Source organism: Lepus europaeus, chromosome 6 (genome assembly GCF_033115175.1).
Source record: "Lepus europaeus isolate LE1 chromosome 6, mLepTim1.pri, whole genome shotgun sequence".
Classification (NCBI taxonomy): Eukaryota; Metazoa; Chordata; class Mammalia; order Lagomorpha; family Leporidae; genus Lepus; species Lepus europaeus.
Window position 1 is genome coordinate 63,276,858 of NC_084832.1, and position 24,454 is coordinate 63,301,311.

The following is a 24,454-nucleotide window of genomic DNA, read 5'->3' on the forward strand; positions in this document are numbered from 1 at the left end:
CATAAAACTTTTAAATAGAGGGATGAGGGGCCGGCACTGTGGCATAGCAGGTAAAGCTGACTCTTGCAGTACCGACATCTCATATGAGCACCAGATCAAGACCCAGCTGCTCCACTTCCAATCCAGCTCTGCTATAGCCTGGAAAAGCAGTGAAAGATGGCCCAAGTCCTTGGGCCCCTGCACCCACGTGGAAGACCTGGAAGAAGCTCCTGACTCCTGGCTTCGGATCAGCACAGCTCTGGCCATTGCAGCTATCTGGGGAGTGAACCAGTGGATGGAAGACCTCTCTCTCTCTCTCTCTGCCTCTCCTTTTCTCTCTGTGTAACTGTGACTTTCAAATAAATAAATCAGTCTTAAAAAAAAGAGGGGTGAGAACTGTGGTACAGTGGATCAAGCTACCACCAGGGGTGCCTGCATACTATCTCTGAGCACCTGGGATCAAGTTCTACCTCTGCTTCAATCTGGCTTTCTGCTAATTTGCCTGGGAGGTAGCAGATAATGGCCCAAATCTTAGTTCTTGGCCAAAATACTTGAGACCCCACTGGAATTCCTGGCTCCTAACTTCAGCCTGGCCCAAGTTTGGCTGTTGTAGGCATTTGGGGAGTGAACCAGCAGATGGAAGATTCTCTCTCTCTCTCTCTCTCTCTCTCTCTCTCTCTCTCTCTCTCATCCTCTCTTTTGCTCTTCATTTCAAACAAATAAAACTAAAAAAATTTAAATGGTAAAATGTGCTTTCACAATAAGAAGACTTGCCAAAAATATTTATTTGAAAATTATTTCTTTATTTTTTTTTTAATATTTATTTTATTTGAAAGAGATACAGAGAGGCAGAGGCAGTGAGAAAGAGGTCTTCCATCCACTGGTTCACTCCCTAGATGGCCACAGTGGCTGGAGCTGAACCAATCCAAAGCCAGGAGCTTCTTCCAGGTCTCCCACATGGGTGTAGGGGCCTAAAGACAGGCCATCTTCTGCTGCTTTTCCAGGCCATAGCAGAGAGCTGGATTGGAAGTGGAGCAGCCAGGACTCAAACCAACATCTGTATGGGATGCTGGCACTGCATGTGGCAGCTTGACCTGCTATGTCACAGCACTGGCCCCTGGAAATTATTTCTTCCAAAGATGAATATTGTCTTTCATCTTGTAGCATAATCCTCTGTGACAAGGATTTTACATATACTTCCTTATTTAATTCTCACAAAAACCCCAGAGGTAATACTTTCTTTGCATTACAAATGAACCTCAGAGAAGGCTCTTCAGGGACCACCTAGGGAAGTGAATGATAGAGCCAGTATTTAAACCCATATTCTTAACTACTGTTTACCTGCTGTATTTTATTTTACAAATAACTTAAAAATAATTTCTTGGCTAGTTTTTAGAAACCTAATGGTGCTTATAACTGATATTCTCTTGATCATATTATTCACATTCCATAAAAAAATGAAACTATGTTTAATACATGAAGACTTAGAAAAACATTTTGTGTGAGGGATGTAATCCTTACCTACATGCATTTGTAGGTTTGCCGATAGAGAGTGCAGCTGCATTATATGTACACTAAGCTTAATGCAAATGTAGCCACCTCTAGTGGACTGAAAGGAAAAGCTAGAAAGAGGAATAATTTAAATACAGAAGTTCCTCCTTATCCAAGGACGGCATATTTTAAGACTTCCAGTGTATGCCTGAAATAATAGATAGTACCAAGCCCAATATAGACATTTTAGCACCAGAATCGCTCTCATTCCATGTTTTATGTCCTGGTGCCCTTTCATCACTGCTTTTGCACCTCGCAGCTGTTACTAAGTAAAATAAGGGTTACTTATTTGGAACAGCAATAGTTGATCAGATAACTGAAACAGCTATTAAGTGACTAACAGGAGGCCAGCAAATGCTGGACAAAATGTTGATTCATGTCTTGGACAAGATGAGCAGGATGAAGCAATTTTTTTTTTTCATATTACTCAGTACAATGCACAGTTTAAAACTCATGAACTGTTTATTTCTGAATTTTCTTCATTTAATGTTTTTGAATTGACCATAGGCAACTGAAACTGCTGAAAATGAAATTGAAGATAAGAACTGATAACTATAGTATAGATAATATTGTCCACCATCCTCTCAGTTGGACTGTGACATGAGAGGTATACATCTGCATCACTTCACTTTGGCTCCAATCCTTTAGGCCTCTCGTAGAGCAAACCTCTCACCGTCCTGAACCTTACTCTCAATTTTCAGTATTTGATTCTGTGAACATTGCCACTACACGCAACTCAGATATTTCATCTGGGAAGTGGGCTCTCCAGGGGCATAAGACAAGTATCTGCACCAGACTGGGAATTCGGCAAGTAACTTGCAGGGCCTGCAGTTGTGTTGAAGAAACCTGGTTATTGTTGCAAACGCTGTGAGTCACAGTCACAGCAATGGAGGAAGCACCCAACCTAGAGGAACATACAAAAGTGAACCCACAGGTCTGATGGCACACAGACATGGGAAATACATATGGCTGTGTAGGACCACCAAGGCAGCATAGGTCCCCTCAAGTACCAAAAGGTTCAGGTAGAAAAGGAGAATCTGATTTAAAGGCACATTCAAATATGCATGTTTAAAATGTCCAAAGAGGCAATAAGAAAACAAAAGGCAGCTGATAAATATATCATTTGGAAATGTCAAAAATAAAGCATAGATATCGAGATAAAAATTAAGTAGACTAAATGATGGAATTAGAATAGCTGAAAAGGAATGAGTGAATTACAAGACAAAACTAATAAGATCTCCCAGAAAGCAAAGAAGTAAAGATACGGGGGAAGTAACTTACAGACTTTTTAAATATGGAACGTAAAATGAGAAATTTCATCATACATCCAAGAAGGAAAGAAAAAATGGGAAGGATATAATATTCAAAGAAAATCACTGAGAATTTTCCAAAGTTGAAGAAAGACTGGCATCCTCAGGCTGGAAGAGCCTGCTGTGTATGAAGAGAAAATAAAAATCTACATGTAAATGTGTCATGCATAATGCAACTTGAAAAATATTTAGACACCTACACAGAGACAAAAATATGTACACCTATACCAGGTCATGAAAAAAATGTACTTCTTACTGTGTGACTGTCAAAAATATGCTGCTGGCCGGCACGGCGGCTCACTAGGCTAATCCTCCGCCTTGTGGCACCGGCACACCGGGTTCTAATCCCGGTCGGGGCACCGATCCTATCCCGGTTGCCCCTCTTCCAGGCCAGCTCTCTGCTGTGGCCAGGGAGTGCAGTGGAGGACGGCCCAAGTCCTTGGGTCCTGCACCCCATGGGAGACCAGGAGAAGCACCTGGCTCCTGCCATCGGATCAGCGCGGTGCGCTGGCCGCAACGCGCCAACCGCGGCGGCCATTGGAGGGTGAACCAACGGCAAAGGAAGACCTTTCTCTCTGTCTCTCTCTCTCACTGTCCACTCTGCCTGTCAAAAAAAAAAATATGCTGCTACATTAGAGAGGCTTGTATATATGAGAATAGAATAAGGATATTTATTGCAACAATGTTATATTGAAAAATGTAGGTAACTTAATTGTATATCAAATGGGCAATAGTTAAATGCTGTAAAAAAGTTAAAAGGAATTAACCAGGTCTGCATATAGCACAGATGGGTCCCAAAATATAGTGAACAACAATAACAAAGTTATAGAATAATACCTTACAGTAAATTGCTAAAATTTCTTACTTGAAAGGCAGAGAGCTCCCATTAGCACTCCAAGTGCCTACAATGGTCAGGACTAGGCAAGGCTAAAGCCAAGAGCCAGTAACTCAGTCTAGGTCTCCCATGTGGGTGGCAGGAACCCAAATACTTGAGCTATCACCTGCTGCCTCCCAGGGTATGCATTAGCAGGTCAGAGACAGGAGTCAGAGCCAGGTACCAAACCCAGGCATTCTTATGTGAAATGCAGATGTCTTTTTTTTTTTAATTTTTTTTTTTTTTTTTTTTGACAGAGTGGATAGTGAGAGAGACAGAGAGAAAGGTCTTCCTTTTTGCCGTTGGTTCACTCTCCAATGGCCACTGTGGCCTGCGCATCTCGCTGATCTGAAGCCAGGAGCCAGATGCTTCTCCTGGTCTCCCATGCGGGTGCAGGGCCCAAGCACTTGGGCCATCCTCCACTGCCTTCCTGGGCCACAGCAGAGAGCTGGCCTGGAAGAGGGGCAACCAGGATAGAATCCGGCACCCCAACCGGGACTAGAACCCGGGGTGCTGGTGCTGCAAGGCGGAGGATTAGCCTGTTAAGCCACGGCGCTGGCCAAAATGCAGATGTCTTAACTGCTACACCCAGTAAATTTTTCTAAGCATGAAAAATAATATATTTACTGTAAATACATATGAAACTAAAAGTGTAAAGGACACCACTCAAATCTCTTGAGAGCTTAGTTTTATCTGTAATATTTATTTGTTAAATGTTTATTTCTTTAAAAGGCAGAGTTAGAGAGGAGGAAAGATAATCTTCCATTTAAATGGTTGCAATGGCCAGGGTTGGGCCACACCAATGCCAGGAGCCTGGAACTGCATTGGGGTCTCCCACATGGATGGCGGAGGCCCAGGTTCTCTCATTGCTTTCCTAGGCACATTAACAGGGAGCTGGATCAGAAGTAGAGCAGCTGGGACTCATGGGATGCCAGCGACACAGGTGGTAGCTTATCATGCCGTACCATAATGTCTGCCCCTTGTAATGTTTTATTTAAAAATTTTAAGCCATATGTAAAATGTCTTTGTATTAAATTATGTAAGAAAATGAAAGGCTGAACAAAATGCTGATGACTAATTCTGGAGATGGTAATATGGGCATATGTTATTAATGTTTTTCTGTACTTCTTAAACTTTGCAAACAAAATCACATGGGGAAAAAGCAACTGTGCGTTTTTAATTTTATATCTGTAACCAGAACCCAAATTGATGAATTTGTTAATTTTTTTTTCTATTGCAAATAGCAGCTACCTCTGATGTGTATTATGTATGTACAGAAAACACAGAAGAAAATCACAGAGGGAAAGACCTTAAAGTTGCTTGTTCCACCAGGAGACTAAAATCCAACTGATCTGACCAGCTTATCAGTAGTCATATATATAGTTCACAGCTGGGCTATCTAGGTTCTGTATTCCTTGTGGAGGGTGAGCCAAGTTAGAGGAAGCAATAAGAGAAAAGCTTTCTAACTGCCAGATCTCTAGCTTCAGTGTCCCTGATTTGTTTGTCACTGGAGCAAGAGAGAATGTAAGACATCTGCACAACTATGCCCTCTCACATTTGACACACAAATGATCAATGGTAGAAGAACAGAAGGAGCAAAAGATTTACCAAGAAGCTTCTGCTGAAGAAAGATTCAAAGTCTCTATAGTGTCTATGAACTTCAAACACCTTTTTTTTAAGATTTATTTATTTATTTGAAAGTCAGAGTTAACACAGAGAAGGAGAGGCAGAGAGAGAGAGGTCTTCCTTCTGTTGCTTCACTCCCCAATTGGCCACAACAGCCAGAGCTGCGCCGATCTGAAGCCAGGAGCCAGGAGCTTCTTCTAGGTCTCCCACGCAGGTGCAGGGGCCCAAGGACTTGGACCATCATCTGCTTTCCCAGACCATAGCAGAGAGCTGGATCAGAAGTGGAGCAGCCAGGTCTCAAACGGCACCCATATGGGATGCTGACGCTTCATGCCAGGGTGTTAACCTGCTGTGCCACAGCACCAGCCCCCAAACACCTTCTAAATACAGTTAAATCATTTAATAGATCATGTGTATTTTTATAAGACAGTCTTTTCACTTGGTGATTTTTTTATTCTGACTTTTCTATTTTCCTTTTAGAACAAAATGTGCATGTCTTCAACTGACAGCAAGAAATGCCGCAGTTTGTCCTTTGTCAAGTAATAAAATAATGACTGGATATAAATATAAAAGACTACAGAGACAAATACCTACTGGGTAAGATACCTTGAGGATTTGTTACAGGGTGTTTCTATCTTTGAGGTGGGTACTTTTATATTGTGGTCCATAGTCTTATAGACGCTATTAAATCTTGGTTTTTATTAATAAAATTCCAAGTTATCAAGGAATTAGAAAAGCAACCCTGCTTATTGTTTTTTGGAAGTGGAAGTCAGGAGCCACGTATAGATTGAGCAGAGTGCACCTGAACACTCACCTGCTCTGAGTCTGGCTCTGCCTGCTCTACAGTCAGCCCACTTTAGGCAACCATTTCCCCATTAAGGAAAATATGTGTGAAGCCTTCTGAGAATCGGGAATCCTCTCCCTTTCAAAGTTGATATTAACAAGTAACAATACTTTTATTAGCAGAAATACAGAACTTTTCTTCATAGACTTTTTTCCCAGTTATTTAAAAACAGCTAATATTTACTATGTACCAGACATTGTCTTAAGTACCTTATAAATATTGAGTCACTTAATCTGCGTGAGACAGCCCTATAAAATAGATACTTTTGTATAGTCCCCATTTTAAAGATGGGAAATTACAGCTCAATGATGTTAAATAACTCACCAGGGTCACACAGCTAGTAGATGTGCAAACTCTGAAGGGAACTCAGGCAGTCTAGCACCAAGCTTGCCCACTTAGTCTGCATCCTTTATTGGTGCCATTCAAGTAACCATATAAGCAGCTTTTTACTTTTTCACGATATCTGATTGCTTTTCTCTTACATATTTTATTGACAGTATTTATGAATGCAGCCTGTTGTGCAAGTGTAATCGACAAATGTGTCAAAATCGAGTTGTCCAACATGGTCCTCAAGTGAGACTACAGGTTTTCAAAACTGAGAAGAAAGGCTGGGGGGTACGCTGCCTAGATGACATTGACAGAGGGACATTTGTTTGCACTTACTCAGGTAAAGCAAAGACTTATTTTCATATTAGTCTACGGTGGGATCTACATTTCTGACTATCAGTTTTCCTAGTCAGGACCACTGAGATCATTGGTGAGATGAACAATATCTTGGAGGCACAGCACAGGAAGGCCAGCAACTGAGAACTTGAGCACTGAAGGGATGAGATGCCTTAGGGGTGCCAAATGTTCCAGAAAAGGAAGACAGAGGTTATGCAATGAAGTCCTGTCATGTACAAGGCACGTTATTTTTGTCTCTATGGTTTTGGGGTAAAGGAAAAAATTTTTTGTTGTTGTTTTTTGAGAGATACAGAAAGAGAGACAGAGCTCCCATTCACTACTTCATTCTAAATGCCTGCAATGGCTGGACCTGGGTGGGGGTCAGCCAGGGCCTGGGAACACGATCCAGGTCTCCCCGTAGGTGCAGGAAACCAGTCACATCAGCCATCACTGCTGCCTCTCAGGGTCTGCATTTGTGGGAAACTGGAATAGGGACCAAAGAAAGGACCCAAACCCGGGTCCTGGGTTGGGCCCTGCCACCCACATGGGAGACCCAAATGAAGCTCCTCACTTCAGACTTTGGCCTGGCCCAGCCTTGGGCATTGCAGCCATTTGGGTAGTGAACCAACACGTACAGATTCTCTCTCTTCCTCTCCTAGCCCCCCCCCCCCACTCTGTAACTCTGCATTTCATGTAAAATAAATGAATCTCTTTTTTTAAAGTTTTATTTATTTATTAGAAAGTAAGAGTTACAGAGAAAGAGAGGTCTTCCTTCCACTGGTTCACTCCCCAAATGGCTGCAATGGCTGGAGCTGGGCCATTCCGAAGCCAGGAGCTTCTTCCAGGTCTCCCACGCAGGTACAGGGGCCCAAGGACTTGGGCCATCTTCCACTGCTTTTCCAGGCCATAGCAGAGAGCTGGATCAGAAATGGAGCAGCCAGGACTTGAACCAGTGCCTGTATGGGATGCCAGCACTTTAGGCTGGGGCTTTAACCCACTGTACCATAGCGCCAGCCCCGTCTTTTTTTTTTTTTTTTTTTTTTTTAAAGATTTATTTATTTGAAAGGCAGTTAGATAGAGGGAGAGATTCAGAGAGATCTATCTGCTGGTTCCGTCCGCAGATAGCCACAACAGCCAGGACTGGGCCAGGCCAGCCCAAGCCAAAATCAGGAGCCAGGAGCTTCTTCTCAGTCTCCTAAATGGATAGCAGGGGCCCAGGTACTTGGGACATCTTTCGCAACTTTTCCAGGCCATTAGCAGGGAGTTGGATCAGAAAGTGGAGCAGCTGGGACACAAACCAGTGCTCATATGGAATGCTAGCACTGCAGACCCCAGGTTAACTCACTTTACCACAGCTCTGGCCCCAGTAATCATTTTTTTTCTCCCTTAATCCTCATTTTCTCTGCTTACAATTAAGTGAGAATATTTCGGAAACATGACTTTAGAGCCAATGTATAAGAAATGTGGTGGACTTAGTCCTGACGGCTGAGGAGCAGGTACTGAAGCAACTCTCCTCCTTGCAGAGCCAAGGTTCCCTCAGGGACGTTAAGCTCAAAGTTTTTCAGAATGTACAGCAGTCACCTTTGGGTCTTCCTCACATGCTTACAGACAGTATACCAGACAGCCTGCCTAAACTTTCCTAATATCTCTCAGAAGAACTCTTGTGTGAAAGCTGCCTATAAAATGCTGAATGATGTCTAGAAGGTGTCATTGGCTTTATCTGCATTGCTAGAAAATGCACCAGTGGTGTCTCTCTGAACCTCATAATGATGGATAAGACTTTTATCCAGCTATGATTCTGAGCCCATTGAAAGAAAATGCATAAATTTCAGACTAAGATTTTACTATTATGCAGAACAATGGGAAGATATCACCATCTATTCAAATATGTCATTTTCTAAAAACGAATGTAGGTTTCATAAAGCCTTTTTCGCTAGATAAAAAAGCTATAATTTTAAGACCAGAATTCATCTAATTTTGTAGTATACTTTTTTTTTAAATTTTATTTATTTGACAGGTAGAGTTATAGACAGTGAGAGAGAGAGACAGAGAGAAAGGTCTTCCTTCCGCTAGTTCACTCCCCAAATGGCCGCTATGGCCAGCGCTGCACCGATCCAAAGCCAGGAGCCAGGTGCTTCTTCCTGGTCTCCCATGTGGGTGCAGGGGCCCAAGCACCTGGGCCATCCTCCACTGCCCTCCCAGGCCACAGCAGAGAGCTGGACTGGAAGAGGAGCAACCAGGACTAGAACCCGGCGCCACAGGTGGAGGATAACCAAGTGAGCCACAGCACCGGCCCCTAAAATACTTTCTAATCCTACTACTTTTGTTTTATGTTATTGTAGCTAAATGTCTTCCCTTTCATTTTATACCAAAATAGACAAGAGCTTCTTTGAGATACCCTGTATTTTTTTCATATGTTAGAAAACAAGAAGCCCTTCATTAGTCTGTTATCCTACTGAAGTTTTTTTTTTTTTTTTTTTAAGAGAGGGAGAGAGAGAGAGGTTTTTGTTTTTGTTTTTTGTTTTGTTTTGTTTTTTACAGGCAGAGTGGACAGTGAGAGAGAGAGACAGAGACAAAGGTCGTCCTTTGCCATTGGTTCACCCTCCAGTGGCCGCCGCGGTCGGCGCGCTGTAGCTAGCGCACTGTGCTGATCCGAAGCCAGGAGCCAGGTGCCTCTCCTGGTCTCCCATGCGGGTGCAGGGCCCAAGGACTTGGGCCATCCTCCACTGCCTTCCCAGGCCATAGCAGAAAGCTGGACAGGAAGAGGAGCAACCGGGACAGAATCCGGCGCCCCAACCGGGACTAGAACCCGGTGTGCCGGCGCCACAGGCAGAGGATTAGCCTATTGAGCCACGGCGCCGGCCCCTACCGAAGTTTTCTAGAGTGAGTAATGTGTTTATCCATTTTAGAAATGAGGTAGAAATAGCATTCTTTAGTAATGGAGCAAAAATATAGATGTCCATTTGTGTTACCAATTATATTATCTTCCATTGTGTTCAAACTCTTGCTTTGTTTTTTTAGGTAGATTACTAAGCAGAGCTAACCTTGAGAAACCTGGTAATGAAAATGAAAAAGAAGAGAATATTGTGAAAAGTATATTTTCAAAAAAGAGGAAAATAGAAGTTGCCTGTTCAGATTGTGAGGTTGAAGTTATTCCATTAGAATTGGAAACACATCCTAGAAGTGCTGAAAGTGAGAACTGTTCACCTAAATTCAGTAATAATCCCAAAGAGTCTATTATGTAAGTAAGAGCTGAGGAGCCCCATAAATGTTAATTTAAATTATTATTGATTATTGTTAATAATTTAATAAATTAGGTTAGTATTGATTATGGTTCTTTCTCATTTCTTGCTTGCTTGCCTTTCTCCTCCCCCATTATCATCATGTTCCATGGCTGTAAATGCAATGTTTTCAGAAATCTAGGACACTTAAATTTAAAAATCTAACCATCCTCAGTGTTCCATTTCTAGAGTTTTACCTTGTATGACTTTAATCTAATTCTTTGTAAGTTTTACTGTTATTTTCTGTCATCATTCTGTTTGAAAAACTTTGATTCTCTTCACTTTTGAAGATACTTAAAAAGCTATAGAGATTGGCATAGATTTCTTAAATTAATTTCTAAAATAATAATTATATAATAGTGATATCATTATTTGAGGGTCTAATAAATACAGTTTTTAGTGATACACAAAATAACTTTTTTTCTCCTTTTCAGGGAAACAAAGTGCAACATCATCTCAGGAACTCAGTATCATTCAGTTACTAAAAGTCCTAAATGCAAGACAGCTGTTTTTCTACACAATGAGAAAAAGATGGTAAAAATTGGAAAATGAAGATTGGTTTTTCTGAGAATATTCACTGTTATCTCACCTTTCTATACCTTACTTAGTTCAACATGTTAGTGTTACTTAATAGTGCATAGGATTTATTTTATAGTTTTCTGATGGGTGAACAGTTAATGGACCACGGTGGTTAGTGTGTGGGCAATGATCTGACCATCTGCGCCTCTAAGCCTGAGAGTTACACAGTTCTGAGAGTGTGTGAGATGCTACAGTGTTCAAGAGTTAATAGTGATATGTAAGAAAAAGGATGGAATAGCTTAGGGGGAGGAGAAAGAAAAGATGCAACTTGATGAAAGAATCATCCAGAAAGCAGTAAGTTATTTATTTTTTTAAAAGATTGTATTTATAAGGCCGGCGCCGCGGCTCCCTAGGCTAATCCTCCGCCTTGCGGCACCGGCACACCGGGTTCTAATCCCGGTCGGGGCACCGATCCTGTCCCGGTTGCCCCTCTTCCAGGCCAGCTCTCTGCTGTGGCCAGGGAGTGCAGTGGAGGACGGCCCAAGTCCTTGGGCCCTGCACCCGCATGGGAGACCAGGAGAAGCACCTGGCTCCTGCCATCGGATCAGCGCGGTGCGCCGGCCGCAGTGCGCCTACCGCGGCGGCCATTGGAGGGTGAACCAACAGCAAAAAGGAAGACCTTTCTCTCTGTCTCTCTCTCACTGTCCACTCTGCCTGTCAAAAAAAAAAAAAAAAAAAAGATTGTATTTATTTATTTGAGAGGTAGAGTTACAGAAAATGAGAGGGAGAGACAGAGAGAAAGGTCTTCCTTCTGTTGGTTCACTCCCCAAATGGCCACATTGGCTGGAGCTGTGCCAATCCGAAATCAGGAGCCAGGTGCTTCTTCCCGGTCTCCCTTGTGGGCTCAGGGGCCCAAGGCATTGGGCCATTTTATACCACTTTCCCAGGCCATAGCAGAGAGCTGGATTGGAAGAGGAGCAGCTGGGACTAGAACCAGTGCCCATATGGGATGCTGGCACCACAGGTGGAGGATTAACCTACTGCACCACGGCGCTGGCCCCAGTAATTTATGTCGTAGTTTCTGAGGGTACATTTTTCAATCTGAACTGAGGTTTAAGTAGTAAGAGACTGAAACTCAGAAGCAGAGAAGGATACAGGAAGGTAACAAAGGCAAACATCATGGAAGCTTACAGTAGAATTTATTGATGAATAATAAAAATGGCTATAGATGTCTTGCAAATATTTGCCCTCTGCCTGGTAACAATACAGGAAGTTCCTCTTCAGTATCGCCTTGTTATGAAAAGGGTCACGTAGGCCATGGGGTCACGTAGACCAGTGTTTAAGCTCTAGCTCTGCTGCTTGCTAGCTGGGCACCATCTCTGTGATTATAGTCCTTTTATCTGTTAAATAAGGTTACAGTATCTGTTTCGGAATTATGAGGCTTAAATGAGAAACATTTCATACCTTGCTTAGCATAATGCTTGGCAGTTGACTAAGTGCTTATTGAATGTTGACCATTATTAGTCAAGTTCTTTTTATTGATCAGTATTTAATAATCAGCATCTTTTGGGCAGTTAGGTATATGTTAAGTAATACTCTTTAAAAATTAACGTTACCATTTAAAGTGTTTGCAATATCTACAATACAAGAAGACAGGCAACTTTAACCTTTGAAGTAGAAACTAGCCAGTAAATAGTTTTATCATTGCACAACCTACAGTTGAAAACAAATTTATAATCCAGTATCAACATGTATGTAGGATGATTCAACTTGAGGGATACAGACACATGTATTTGGATTTATATGCCCAAATAATTTCTCAACAGTCTCTGAAGTTATGGCTTAAGAAAGTGCCTAAAAGTAGAATACAGACAAAATGGGTGACACATGCTGGCTCCGTTAGTTTAAAGACTCCATGATACCAGCTTTGAAGGTTTTCAAAACTAATCTAGTACATATGGCCTATGAAGATCAACACTTGGTGAAAGAGGCAAAATGCTAAATACTATTTCCTGACTTAGAAAATAAAGACAGCTTCTTTGTTTTCTTTTAAGGGATTTGTTTCCTCGGAATCTGTCTCCTTGGAGAGTAATGATGAATTTAAACCAAACCAAGAATATCTGAACTCCAGAGTCGGCAGAGTGCAAAGTAGGCTTTGTTTCCCTCTACCTGTTTGTCTCTCTGTTCAACACCTGAGACTTACTTTCTCAGATTTCATAACCAACAAGCTCATTTGTCATAAAAGTTACAGCTTATCTGAATCAGAGATTAACAAACCAGGATTTGTAGGCCAAATCTAGCCTACTGCCTATCCAGTGTGGCCTGGGAGCTAAGAATGATTTGTACATTTTTAAGTAGCTGAAAAAATCAGAAGGTGAATAATATATTTAAGATACTTGGAAATTATATGAAATTACAATTTCAGTGTCCATAAACAGGTTTATTGCAACATAGCCACAGCCATTCCTTTATATACTGTCTCTACTTTCATGTTAGAACAACATAGTTGAATAGGCAACAGAGATTCTATGGCCAGTGAAACCTAGATTATATGGCCTTTGGTATTTAGATTGTTATAAATACTGTGTTCACTGAATTATACCATCCACATGTTAATATACCTGTCTTTCCTTGTTTTGTGATCATTGTCATGAATCCCACATTATGTGATAACTAATATCCCTGTTCTCAGGAGAAAAATAGTATCTATGTGCCTATATATATAATATCTGCATATGAAATGAATATGGCAAAATGTTAAAAATTATTAAATCTTAAAATAAATTTTTAAAAAGGGGGAAAATATAATAATGAGGAACGACGCAACATGTAGATTCATAAAAAGGCATTGCTATGTAATAGAAAAAAGTCAGACTTTGGGATGCAAACATTTCTGGGTTTATTACCTCCATATCTTTATTGTGGGTCAGACAAATCCCTAACCCCTCAGAGATTCAGTGTTTTCATTTGTGAAATTAAAGTTATATTGCCTATCTAGTAACATTGTAAGGTTCAATGATAATTAAGGCAACTAGCATCTAATATTGTTAGTCTCACCACTATTGATCAGCCAAGTATATTTTCTGATAATTCCTTCTAAAATGTCTGTTAGAAGAGTCAAGTTCAAAAGAAGTTGAAGATTCTGAAGAGAAGCCTCTGATTGAATCAGATGTGATAGATATAACTACATATTCAGAAGAGACTCCACCAAGGGACGGATATAACCAAACAACTACATTGATTAATCAAAATACTAAAAATGAGGTTCAAATACAGAAGTCCCAAATGAAAAAATCTACAACATATCAAAATCAGCAGCTCTTTTGTGATGATGAGTTGCCAAGTGAAACCAAAAGCACTTCATCTGATTCTCCAACAAAGTTCAGTAAAGAGAATATGTTTTTATTGGATGCCACAAAAGAAGGAAATGTGGGCCGCTTCCTTAACGTAAGTATAGGAGCTGAGATTATCTCTCAACAACTTTTTTTTCTATCCTTCCTAACAAAACCGTGAGGAAAATATGATTAACATTTCTAAAACCAGACTGCCTGAGTTTGAGTTCCAGGACTCCACTGCAACCCTGTGGATAGGTGTGCCTCTCAGTCCTTCGTTTCACTCCTTGATGATGATGAAGATGATGATAGTAATAATAACTTTCTCAGAATGTTGTAAGGACCAGAAGAATTAATAATAAAGTGCTTAAAATAGTTCATAGTAGGCATTTGCTCTACGAAATTGTAAGGGAGCAGGCGTTTGGCACAACTATTAAGCTGTTTCTTAGGATGCCCACATCCCATATCCTAGTGCCTGGGTTCAAATCCTGGCTCCATTTCTTTTTTTTTTTTTTTTTTGACAGGCAGAGTGGACAGTAGAGGGAGACAGAGAGAAAGGTCTTCCTTTTTGCCGTTGGTTCACCCTCCAATGGCCGCCCCAGTAGGCGCACTGCGGCCGGCGCACCGCGCTGATCCGATGGCAGGAGCCAGGTGTTTATCCTGGTCTCCCATGGGGTGCAGGGCCCAAGGGCTTGGGCCATCCTCCACTGCACTCCCTGGCCACAGCAGAGAGCTGGCCTGGAAGAGGGGCAACCGGGACAGGATCGGTGCCCCGACCGGGATTAGAACCCCGTGTGCCGGCGCCGCAAGGTGGAGGATTAGCCTGTTAAGCCACGGCGCCAGCCCTAGCTCCATTTCAATTCCAGCTTCCTGCTCATGTGCACCCTGGGAAGCAGCTGGTGATGGCTCGGATACTTGAGTCCCTGCCACGCACGTGGGAAACCTGAAAAGAGTTCTGGGCTACTGGCTTTGTCCTAGCCTCGTCTGACTGTTTTAGGTATTTGGGGAGTAACCGGTGGATGGGAGATCTCCATCTCTCTTTCGCTATCTCTCTTGATATATATTTATGCATCACTCTGTCTTGATGTTTTTCGATTTTTTTTTTAATTTTTTTTTTTTTTTGACAGATAAAGTTAGAGAGAGAGAAAGGTCTTCCTTCCATTGGTTCACCCCTCAAATGGCCGCTACGGCCGGAACTACACCGATCCGAAGCCAGGTGCCAGGTGCTGCTTCTTCCTGGTCTCCCATGCGGGTGCAGGGCCCAAGCATTTGGGCCATCCTCCACTGCCTTCCTGGGACACAACAGAAAGCTGGACTGGAAGAGGAGCAACCAGGGCTAGAACCCAGCTCCCATATGGGATGCCAGCACCACAGGCAGAGGATTAACCTAGTGAGCCATGGCACTGGCCCCCGATGTTTTTCAAATTTAAAAATCTCCAGAAGGCATTCTGGTTATGATAGCATGCCATAACATAAACAAATTATGTGTATATATATATACATATATATATATTTCACATCAAAAATTTTTTTAAGATTTATTATTTATTTGAAAGTTACATAGAGGAGAGGCAGAGAGAGAGAGAGGGGTCTTCCATCTGCTGGTTCACTCCACAAGTGGCCACAATGGCTGGAGCTGTGCTGATCCAAAGCCAGGAGCCAGGAGCTTCTTCCAGGTCTCCCACGTGGGTGCAGGGACCCAAGGGCTTGGGTCATCTTGTACTACTTTCCTAGGCTGTAGCAGAGAGCTGGATCAGAAGTGGAGCAGGGCCAGCGCCGCGGCTCAATTGGCTAATCCTCCACCTGCGGCGCCGGCACACTGGGTTCTAGTCTCGGTCAGGGCGCCAGTTCTGTCCCTGTTGCTCCTCTTCCTGTCCAGCTTTCTGCTGTGGCCCGGGAAGGCAGTGGAGGATGGCCCAAGTGCTCCGTCCCTGCACCCGCATGGGAGACCAGGAGAAGCACCTGGCTCCTGGCTTCAGATCAGCGCAGTGCACTGGCCGCAGCACGCCGTCCGCAGCGGCCATTTGGAGGGTGAACCAACGGCAAAGGAAAACTTTTCTCTCTGTCTCTCTCACTGTCCATTCTGCCTGTCAAAAAAAAAAAAAAAAAAAGTGGAGCACCCAGGACTCGAACTGGTGCCCATATGTGATGCTTGCACTTCAGGCAGCGGTTTTATTTGCTATGCCACAGCACCAGCCCCTTACATCAAATTTAAGATAAAAAAAAAATCCATAAGAAGTGATATGTAAGAACAGATATTTAAATATAAAGCATTTTCAAGCTCACATGCCCAAGTTAAAAAACATTTAGAAGGGCCAGCGCTGTGGCGCAGTGGGTTAAAGCCCTGGCCTGAAGCCCCAGCATCCCATATGGGCGCTGGTTTGAGTCCCGGCTGCTCCTCTTCCAATCCAGCTCTCTGCTGTGGCCTTGGTATAGCAGTAGAAGATGGCACAAGCCCTTGGGCCCCTGCACCCACGTGGGAGACCTGGGAAGAAGCTCCTGGCTTCAGATCGGCACAGCTCCGGCCGTTGCAGCCATTTGGGGAGTGAACCAGCAGATGGAAGACCCCTCTCTCTGTCTCTGCCTCTTTCTGTAACTCTTTCAAATAAATAAAATAAATAATAATAAAAAAATTTAGAGACAGGAAGTTATCATTGAAATTAAATGGTAGCAGACATAGCCAAGGAATATGTGGAGAAGTGATCTCTTTAATCTGGCAATGAGCAACAGAACAATACTGAAATAGTGGTCATATGAGGAGGTAGTACCATCATGTTAGAAGCCTTGGTATGAAGATAAATAGCAGCAGTATTTATTTAGCAGAGAAATCAATTAATTATACATGTCTCCACTTCAAAGGCCCTATTTTTGACTGTGATGTGAAAGTTGAGTTGTTGTGTACATTGTTCATATTAAACTTTGCTTTGAAAGTTTTGTTAAAAATAAAAGTCATACCTTGAGAAGTTTTATGCCCCTATTCACCCTACCCCCAACTTCTCCTGCTGTAGATAATAATTTTTATTACTTTTCTTCTGCCTTCCTCTAGTGTTATGTTCTGCAGATACAAATAAATATCTCCTATTTCCCCTTTTTAATATAAAAGCATATTTTATTAACTGTCCTACATGAATAGTATATCCTGAAGGTCTTTCCTTATTACTACTTAGAGAAAGAGCTCATTATTTTTGTTTGTATATCTTTGTTTATAATTGCATAGAACCCATTGTGTGGGTATATCAAAGTTTATTTAACCGATCTTCTATAAGCAGACATTAGGATCATTCCCAAACTTCTGTTAAAAATGCTCAGTGCAAAATCTTACATGCAGATACATATGTAGACAAATCACTGAACTACATCCTAGGTGTAGGATTGCTGAATCAAGATAAATACATTTATAATAATGATAAAGCCTAACAAATTATCTTGTATAGAAATTTGTACCATTTTTAATTTCCAACAGCAAGATTTAAGATTCTTAGAACAGGGCTTTTCTGAATAGGTTCCTGTGTTAATAGAACTGTTATGATATGCTATTTTATATATTAGATAATAAGAAAAGCAAAATCAGTGAGGTATGTTAGAAAAGGATGATATTCTAATGCTTTAAAGCATAAGGCATCAAGCTTTATGCTATATCTAACCTTTGTGTTGAATTTTTTTTTAACAGCATAGTTGTTGCCCAAATCTCTTGGTACAGAATGTTTTTGTAGAAACACACGACAGGAATTTTCCATTGGTGGCATTCTTCACCAACAGGTTTGAAATTGATTTTGCTTATGTGATTTGATTCTGAAATTATGACTTCAAAAATAAAAACCGTTGTACCTTTGGCCTAGTGGTTAAAACACTGATTAGAATGCCTGTGTCCCCATGTATGTTCAACCCCACATGGCTTCTGATTTCAGCTTCCTGCCAGTGCAGATCCTGGGAGGGATTAATGAGGACTTAAATAGTTGGATTTCTGCCAGCCACATGGGCAACCTGGATTGAGTTCCTTGCTCTTGGCTTCTGCCCAGTTCAGCTATATGGGCATTTGGAGAGTGAATCTGCAGATGGGAGTTCTCTGTGCCTCTCTGTCTCTTGGATAAATAAGTAAATTTAAAAAAAAAAAAAAAAAGATACAAAAGGGAAATGTGTACCAAAGCCCCACATATTTGGTACCCTAGAACATTTAATTATTCTCAAGTATTCCCAGTCAATAAAATTGTGAACACTAAAAATTTCAGTTCTTATTCTCGCCTAAAATCAATGCCTGCAAAACACACTCCCTTCCTCATGAATATTGGCAAATTTCTTAGAATTTTGGTGGATTTGAAGTAAAATTCAGATGATTCTTAACCCATTATAGCCTATCATCCTATGTAGAGGGCACTTATAAAGGTGAAATTGAGCAATAAATATAGCACTTATAGTAACTTTGAAATAAATATTGTATCATTGAGATATTCACAGAATTGAAAACTTGAGGCAAATGGGTTAATAAAAGATTATTCCTAATTGGTGGGTATGGGGGAGAGGGTCATATTTCTGCAGATAATAATGTTGATATGAAAACTGATATAATCAATTCTGTTTTATTTGGTATTTTTTTAAGGTAAATTATGATTCCTTTTTAATTTCTACCTTCTAGGTATGTGAAAGCAAGAACAGAGCTAACCTGGGATTATGGTTATGAAGCTGGAACTGTACCTGAGAAGGAAATCATCTGCCAGTGTGGGGTTAACAAGTGTAGAAAAAAAATACTATGAATATGTTGCTAATACCTATTCATTAAATTACCTGTCAGGCTAATTGGAGGCAGACAAAAGAACCTTCAGCTACCAATGGAATTAATTTAGGGTAAAGTCTACCTAAGTATTTCTTCTCTGAAGCCCCTATTCAAAGGGTTCATGTTATTTCTAATTTTATTTGTATGACTTAGAATTGCCAGGAACAAAAAGGACATTTTCATATGCATAGGGTATTGTTTTTACTGTTGTTAAAATTTACATGAGTAAAATGGATGTGTATATTTTATATGAAATACTACTGTACAACTTTTAATTTATTTATAAATTATATATTAAGAAACAAAAGGCACAATAGAATGCAGGTGTTTCTAATTGTTTTTGTGATTCTTATCTTTTAGTTCTTGCCCCAAAGGGTCAAATTTTACTTCTTTACTTACAAAGGTGATGTTTAATTTTTGGCAAACCATTTATCATTATGAATTGCAAGGTGGGCAACAGAGCCTGAGCAATATGTAAGAACTAATCTTATGCATATACTCCCAAGTAGTTTAATATTTTTTTGGAGAAGCCACTGCTGGCTCCATAAAACACTTTTCCACCAACTATTAGAAAGTAAGGCTCCAGCAGAATCTTTGAGCTGTGCATCTTCTTTTCCACAGTATCCAGTCTCTTCACTCCAGACAGCAGAAGAGGGAATAGCTACTTAGAGGAACTAGGATATTTTGTTCTAGGTAGAATGAAGCTGTAAGAAAAGGAAGCCCAGAAACCAGTCAAACTTGGTTTCTTTAGGTCAGAAGGAATCACGCTGGGCAAGAATTTCACTTCATGACCAGAAGGAAACAACACATCTGGGCTTCAGCATCTGAAGCAGACTCTTGGTATCTCTTGGGCATAATTTGCAGATAGTTTTTCTAGAGATAGCGGGAGTCATCACTTTGCTAGGGGTTACCTCACCTTGATCATCCAGTGGAAAAGGGGATTAGGCAGCTCCAAAAGTCAAAACGAATTCTATCCTTACGAAAACTGTACATTTGGCTGCAGCGAACTTCCCCCTCAGAACCAGAAAGGGAATAATAGTTTGAGATGTAGTCATCAGAAATAATTCTGATTGCTGAGCATTCATATGTTTTTGTTTTTGGACTTGACTCTGGGTTTAGTTTAGTTACCTTTAGTTTGGACCTAAATTAATTTCTTAAAAATAGTGGGCTAGATGAAAAATTACCTAAAATTGTTTGAGAGAATGGGAATCCAAAGATCTAAGAAAAGAACCAAAATAAACTGTAACCCTAGAAACAGCCTGCAGACAGATGTGGATGGTTGAAAAGTCTATCTATTCACAGTAAAGATGAAGTTAAGCAATGTACTACAATAAAGTGAAAAAACTTCATCTATATGGGAAATATTTTTGTGCAGAAGGGCTGCCCTTGTAACAGCCAGCATTTCCTTGAGATCTGCCTTCAGTCATTTGACATTCAGAAACAAGGTATTCTGTCAATTTCATCCTCTTAGAGACGTTTCTGCTGAATTGTTCTAGTCCTGACTGGTTCACAGCCATCGTCTTCTACAAGATAAGATTCCCTTTGTCTCATTCCAGAGCTATTACCAGTTAAATCCAATTTTTTTCCTTTACTGTCATGAATTGGTGAAGTATATCCTCCAATAGCTTTTGAAAAGGAAAATGTGAAGTAAATGTTTTTAGGATCCTACATATTTTCAAATGCCTTTACCCTCATAACTTGATTGCTATTTCAGCAGAGTATAGAATTCTTACATCTATTGAAGCTTATAGGCTTATCCTTGTCCTAACCTCCTGTACCTGGGAATTGTCCATTTTTATCTTGGTGAGGTCTTTGAATCTGAAAGTTTTTTTCCTCCAAGGAAATTTTCTTGATCTATTTTTCAATGATTTCTTAACTTTCTGGAATTCCTGTTTCCAGATGTGAGACCTGGAGGATTGCTTTTCTCTTAATTTCCAGTTTGTCTTCCTGCTCTACTCTCGGAGACCCTTTCTCAGCTATATCTTTTTTTTTTTTTTTTTTTTTTTGACAGGCAGAGTGGACAGTGAGAGAGAGACAGACAGAAAGGTCTTCCTTTTGCCGTTGGTTCACCCTCCAATGGCCGCCGCGGTAGCGCGTTGCGGCCGGTGCACCGCGCTGATCCGATAGCAGGAGCCAGGTGCTTCTCCTGGTCTCCCATGGGGTGCAGGGCCCAAGCACTTGGGCCATCCTCCACTGCACTCCCTGGCCACAGCAGAGAGCTGGCCTGGAAGAGGGGCAACCGGGGCAGGATCGGTTCCCGACCGGGACTAGAACCCGGTGTGCCGGCGCCGCAAAGCGGAGGATTAGCCTAGTGAGCCGCGGCGCCGGCCTCTCAGGTATATCTTAAAAGTACCTGTTGCAGTTCATTCTGGCCTCATTTATAATTCCTAAGAGCCTTTTTTTTTTTTTTTTTTTTTACTAGCACCCCATCTTGGGTCCATGGTTGCAGTATTTTCTCTTCATTATGTGTGTGTGTGTATGTGCATGTTTTGTTTTTGCTACATCTTCTGTGTCCTGTCAGGTTCGTTTCTTTGTGGGGGTTCCATGTGTTGTTTGGTCTTTATCTTTCATGTTACAGGCTTTCCTCAGAGTTAGAGTTCGTGATCTTAGTCCACCGGCATTTAAGTGTGGGAAAAAGCTCTTTGCTTTGCCATGAACTGTTTCTGCTAACGCCAGTCTCCTCAGGGCCTGGCAAGGAGTACTCTTCATTTCCCTGCCTGGAGGACAGAAGCTTGGGCTTCCGAGTCTGCTCATTACCCCTATTGCAGCCACCACCCTCTTGATTCCGTCATCCATTTCGTATTTATTTGTCAAGACTATCTATGTTGCCCTTTTAAATATTAACTTAACAATGTCTCTCGGTTCTGCTCTGCACATCTTCACTTCCCCCCTACTTGGAACCTCCTCAAAGTGCAAGACCTCCAAAGATCCTCCAGAGATTTTCAGCAAATCACCGACGATTACATGAACCTGCTGCTTTTTCAGAACAACTTTTAAGTTATAATTTCGTTACATGAACTTTGGGCCTGTATGTGTATTTGTTATATGCACTGGAAACCTCGCCTTGAATGGTGCTCTGTACCCCATGGGTGCTAAATAAAGGCTGGCTACTGGCAACTGGATTTAGGGTTGCTTGATTCTGACTCAAGGCGTGTCACAGTCGGTGTGGCGACTCCTGAGGAGGAGGAAGAACCTCGGAAGAGCGCCGGGCCCACCGGCCTGGCGCGGTGCATGTTCCTCCGTTTGTTTGAAGCTCTTCCAATGAAGTGTCGGACCTAGGGAGGCGCACTAGGGGACCCCCTGCCGAACCAGCCGTCCCACCTGGGGGGGAGGGGGGGGCGTTGGCCGTGATTGCACAAAACGCGTCCCGACGCCGCAGGGCACTTCCGGGAGCGCAGCGGGGCGCGCAGCCGTCGGGCCGCCGACTCGCCTCGGCGCGATGGCCCAAGCGTCTTCTTTCAGGCCGAGGTTGGGGGGCACCAGCGGCAGCGAGGTGCAGGGCGCGCTCCCCCGGCCTGCAGGTGAGTACCAAGCCGGGCGGCCGCGCTGGGGGACCGGAGGCGGGCGGGCGCGCGCCACGGGCTGGGGTCCGACGGGCCTGCTCTGCTTGGGGGCCAGGACCTGCAGACCCCGCTCTGGGCCCAGCCGCTGGGCGGCGCGGGGTGAGCTTGGCTGAGAACTCGCGCGCCCCAGGGATCGGAGCAGCGGTGCGCAGCCCGCGGCCAGTTCCTAGGTGGCTGTAGCTGTGGCCTAGGGCTTCGTGAGCGAGGCGGGGATGGCTTTCGCTTCCGTCCCTCTGAGTGCGAAACTGGAAACGCCCAGGAAAACCGCGCTAAAGCCCCTTTAGACGTTCGGAGAGCTGCCCTGCTGGAGGAAGGCGGCCGCGGCTCAGGGCGCCGCCCGGAGGTTCGCAGGACTGCGTTCCAGCCTTGCGGGGCGCTCCACTTGAGCCGTCTGTGGGTCTGTTGAGTTGCTGCTTCCCTCCACTTGTGGAACTCCTGGCTCAGACCAGAAACGTGAACTCCCTTGGTTCAAACAGGCACCAGAGTGGAGGATTCAGTTTATTAATGCCAGCGGGCTCAGCTGGAATCATTTCCTGAGAACTGAGCCTCAAACTGAAGTTCCTTAAAGTATTTATAGGTTTATCGGCATCGTGTGACTCGAGACCACACTTCCAATGGGCGGTGGGTCTTGGATGTTTGTAAGAGATATCAGGGAGAGATTTGTTAGGACCTATTTATGAGTGGAGTTAAGGAAGCAGAACTTCCGGATATCTCCCCTCCCTAGACTAGATAAGGGGGGGGGGGGTTTAGTTTCAAGCCGCCACTTTTCAAGGTTTGTGATGGGAGGAAGGGAGTTATGCTTTTCTTTCTTGTCTCTGGCTGCGACTGTTTCCTCCACACTCACCCGCATATTGCCTGTCTCCTCACCTACCAGCCCTCTGCCTTCCCTTCACCAGGTGCTCAGGCCCTCTCCCCCACCCCCACCAGCCTTCTGATGTGTCAGCCAGTTGTCTCGTCTTGCACCTGAGCACTTCTCGCTACCTCCATTACTACCATCCAGGCCACAGCCACCACCATCTCCTGCCTGGACTGTTGCTTGCCTGGCTTCTGCTGCCTCTCTCATACAGGCAAACCTGCACAGTAGCCGGAATGATCTTATATAAAAAAAAGTAAATGTGATACATCACTCACAGAACAATCCCTTAACCTGATGTCCTGATCTGATTTGACTCCTGCCTGTTTCGATGACTGCCACCCTCTGCTGCCTTGTGGGTTGTGCCTAAGGATTGTTTCATTTTCTGTTTCCTCGGTGAGGAATGCTCTTCCCCACAAGGTCTGACTGGGATTTCCCCAGCATATTCAGGTCTCTGAGTTAGATTCCTTTCCTCAGTCTTGCCTGCCCATCCTAAAAGAACACTCCCTCCCTGTCTTCTGTTACCTCCTCCCGTGTTGTTTCTCTCGTACTACCTGGCAGGGAAACCAGCATGATTGTACCCCTGGAATGTAAGTTCCATGAGAGTTCAGACTCTCATTGTCTTCTAGTTATATATCCCTAGTACCTAAAATGGCTTGCCCGGTGGGTCATAGCACATAGAGGAGCCTTGTTAAAGATTTTAAATAATAAAGACACAGTGAGTCCTCATTAAGTACTTGTTGAGGAGCTTGGCTTCCATGGTGTGAAGGGGAAATGCATTTTAGATCACTCAGAGTAAGGTGAGGAGTGAAGGGGTTGTGCAGAGGAAGAAACAGAGGCAGGGGCATGAGATTTTAGAGATGGGTGACTGATGCTATGGACATCTGCCTTCCACACTAATGCAAGAACATGCACATAAATACACACGAAGGTGCACAGAGAGATGAATCAGTACTTGCCAGCTGCAAATAGTACAAAAGCAAGTTGATTTAATTTCAGCAAAAGAGGCTTGTTATTGTTATTGTTAGAACCTGTTAGCCCACTGAAGCACCAGTAGTTAGTTAGCCCCGAACCTGAGGAAACTAGGCACAGACAGACAATCCAAAGACTGATGGAATTGTTATCACCCAGCAAAGCCCCTCACCTAGAACATTCCAAATCTTTTAAGACAATACGTTGTAAACTTTACCAATGAGTCTTTATGCACATCCACCACCCGCCTTATTAGGGTCCACATTGACACTTTCAACATCCCTATGACCTCCCCCAACAAGCAGCCCCAGAAGGG

At 42.8% G+C, this 24,454-nt stretch overlaps 1 protein-coding gene across 7 annotated transcripts in view; it reads left to right on the top strand.

The window, feature by feature from the left end:
- SETDB2 (SET domain bifurcated histone lysine methyltransferase 2) overlaps positions 1-24,454 on the top strand; it is a 97,396-nt gene that overhangs the window by 34,474 nt on the left and 38,468 nt on the right. For 5 of the 7 annotated variants that reach the window (XM_062194215.1, XM_062194218.1, XM_062194217.1 and 2 more), the window contains 8 exons: positions 5,821-5,937; positions 6,682-6,851; positions 9,869-10,088; positions 10,563-10,662; positions 12,702-12,795; positions 13,760-14,094; positions 17,650-17,738; positions 18,613-21,865. In XM_062194215.1, coding sequence (XP_062050199.1) covers positions 5,821-5,937; positions 6,682-6,851; positions 9,869-10,088; positions 10,563-10,662; positions 12,702-12,795; positions 13,760-14,094; positions 17,650-17,738; positions 18,613-18,730 — 1,243 coding nt within the window. In that variant the 3' untranslated portion in view covers positions 18,731-21,865. Of the gene's footprint in view, positions 1-5,820; positions 5,938-6,681; positions 6,852-9,868; positions 10,089-10,562; positions 10,663-12,701; positions 12,796-13,759; positions 14,095-17,649; positions 17,739-18,612; positions 21,866-22,147; positions 22,272-24,454 lie in introns of those variants that run through there. The other 2 variants (XM_062194221.1, XM_062194220.1) reach the window with 2 other exon arrangements.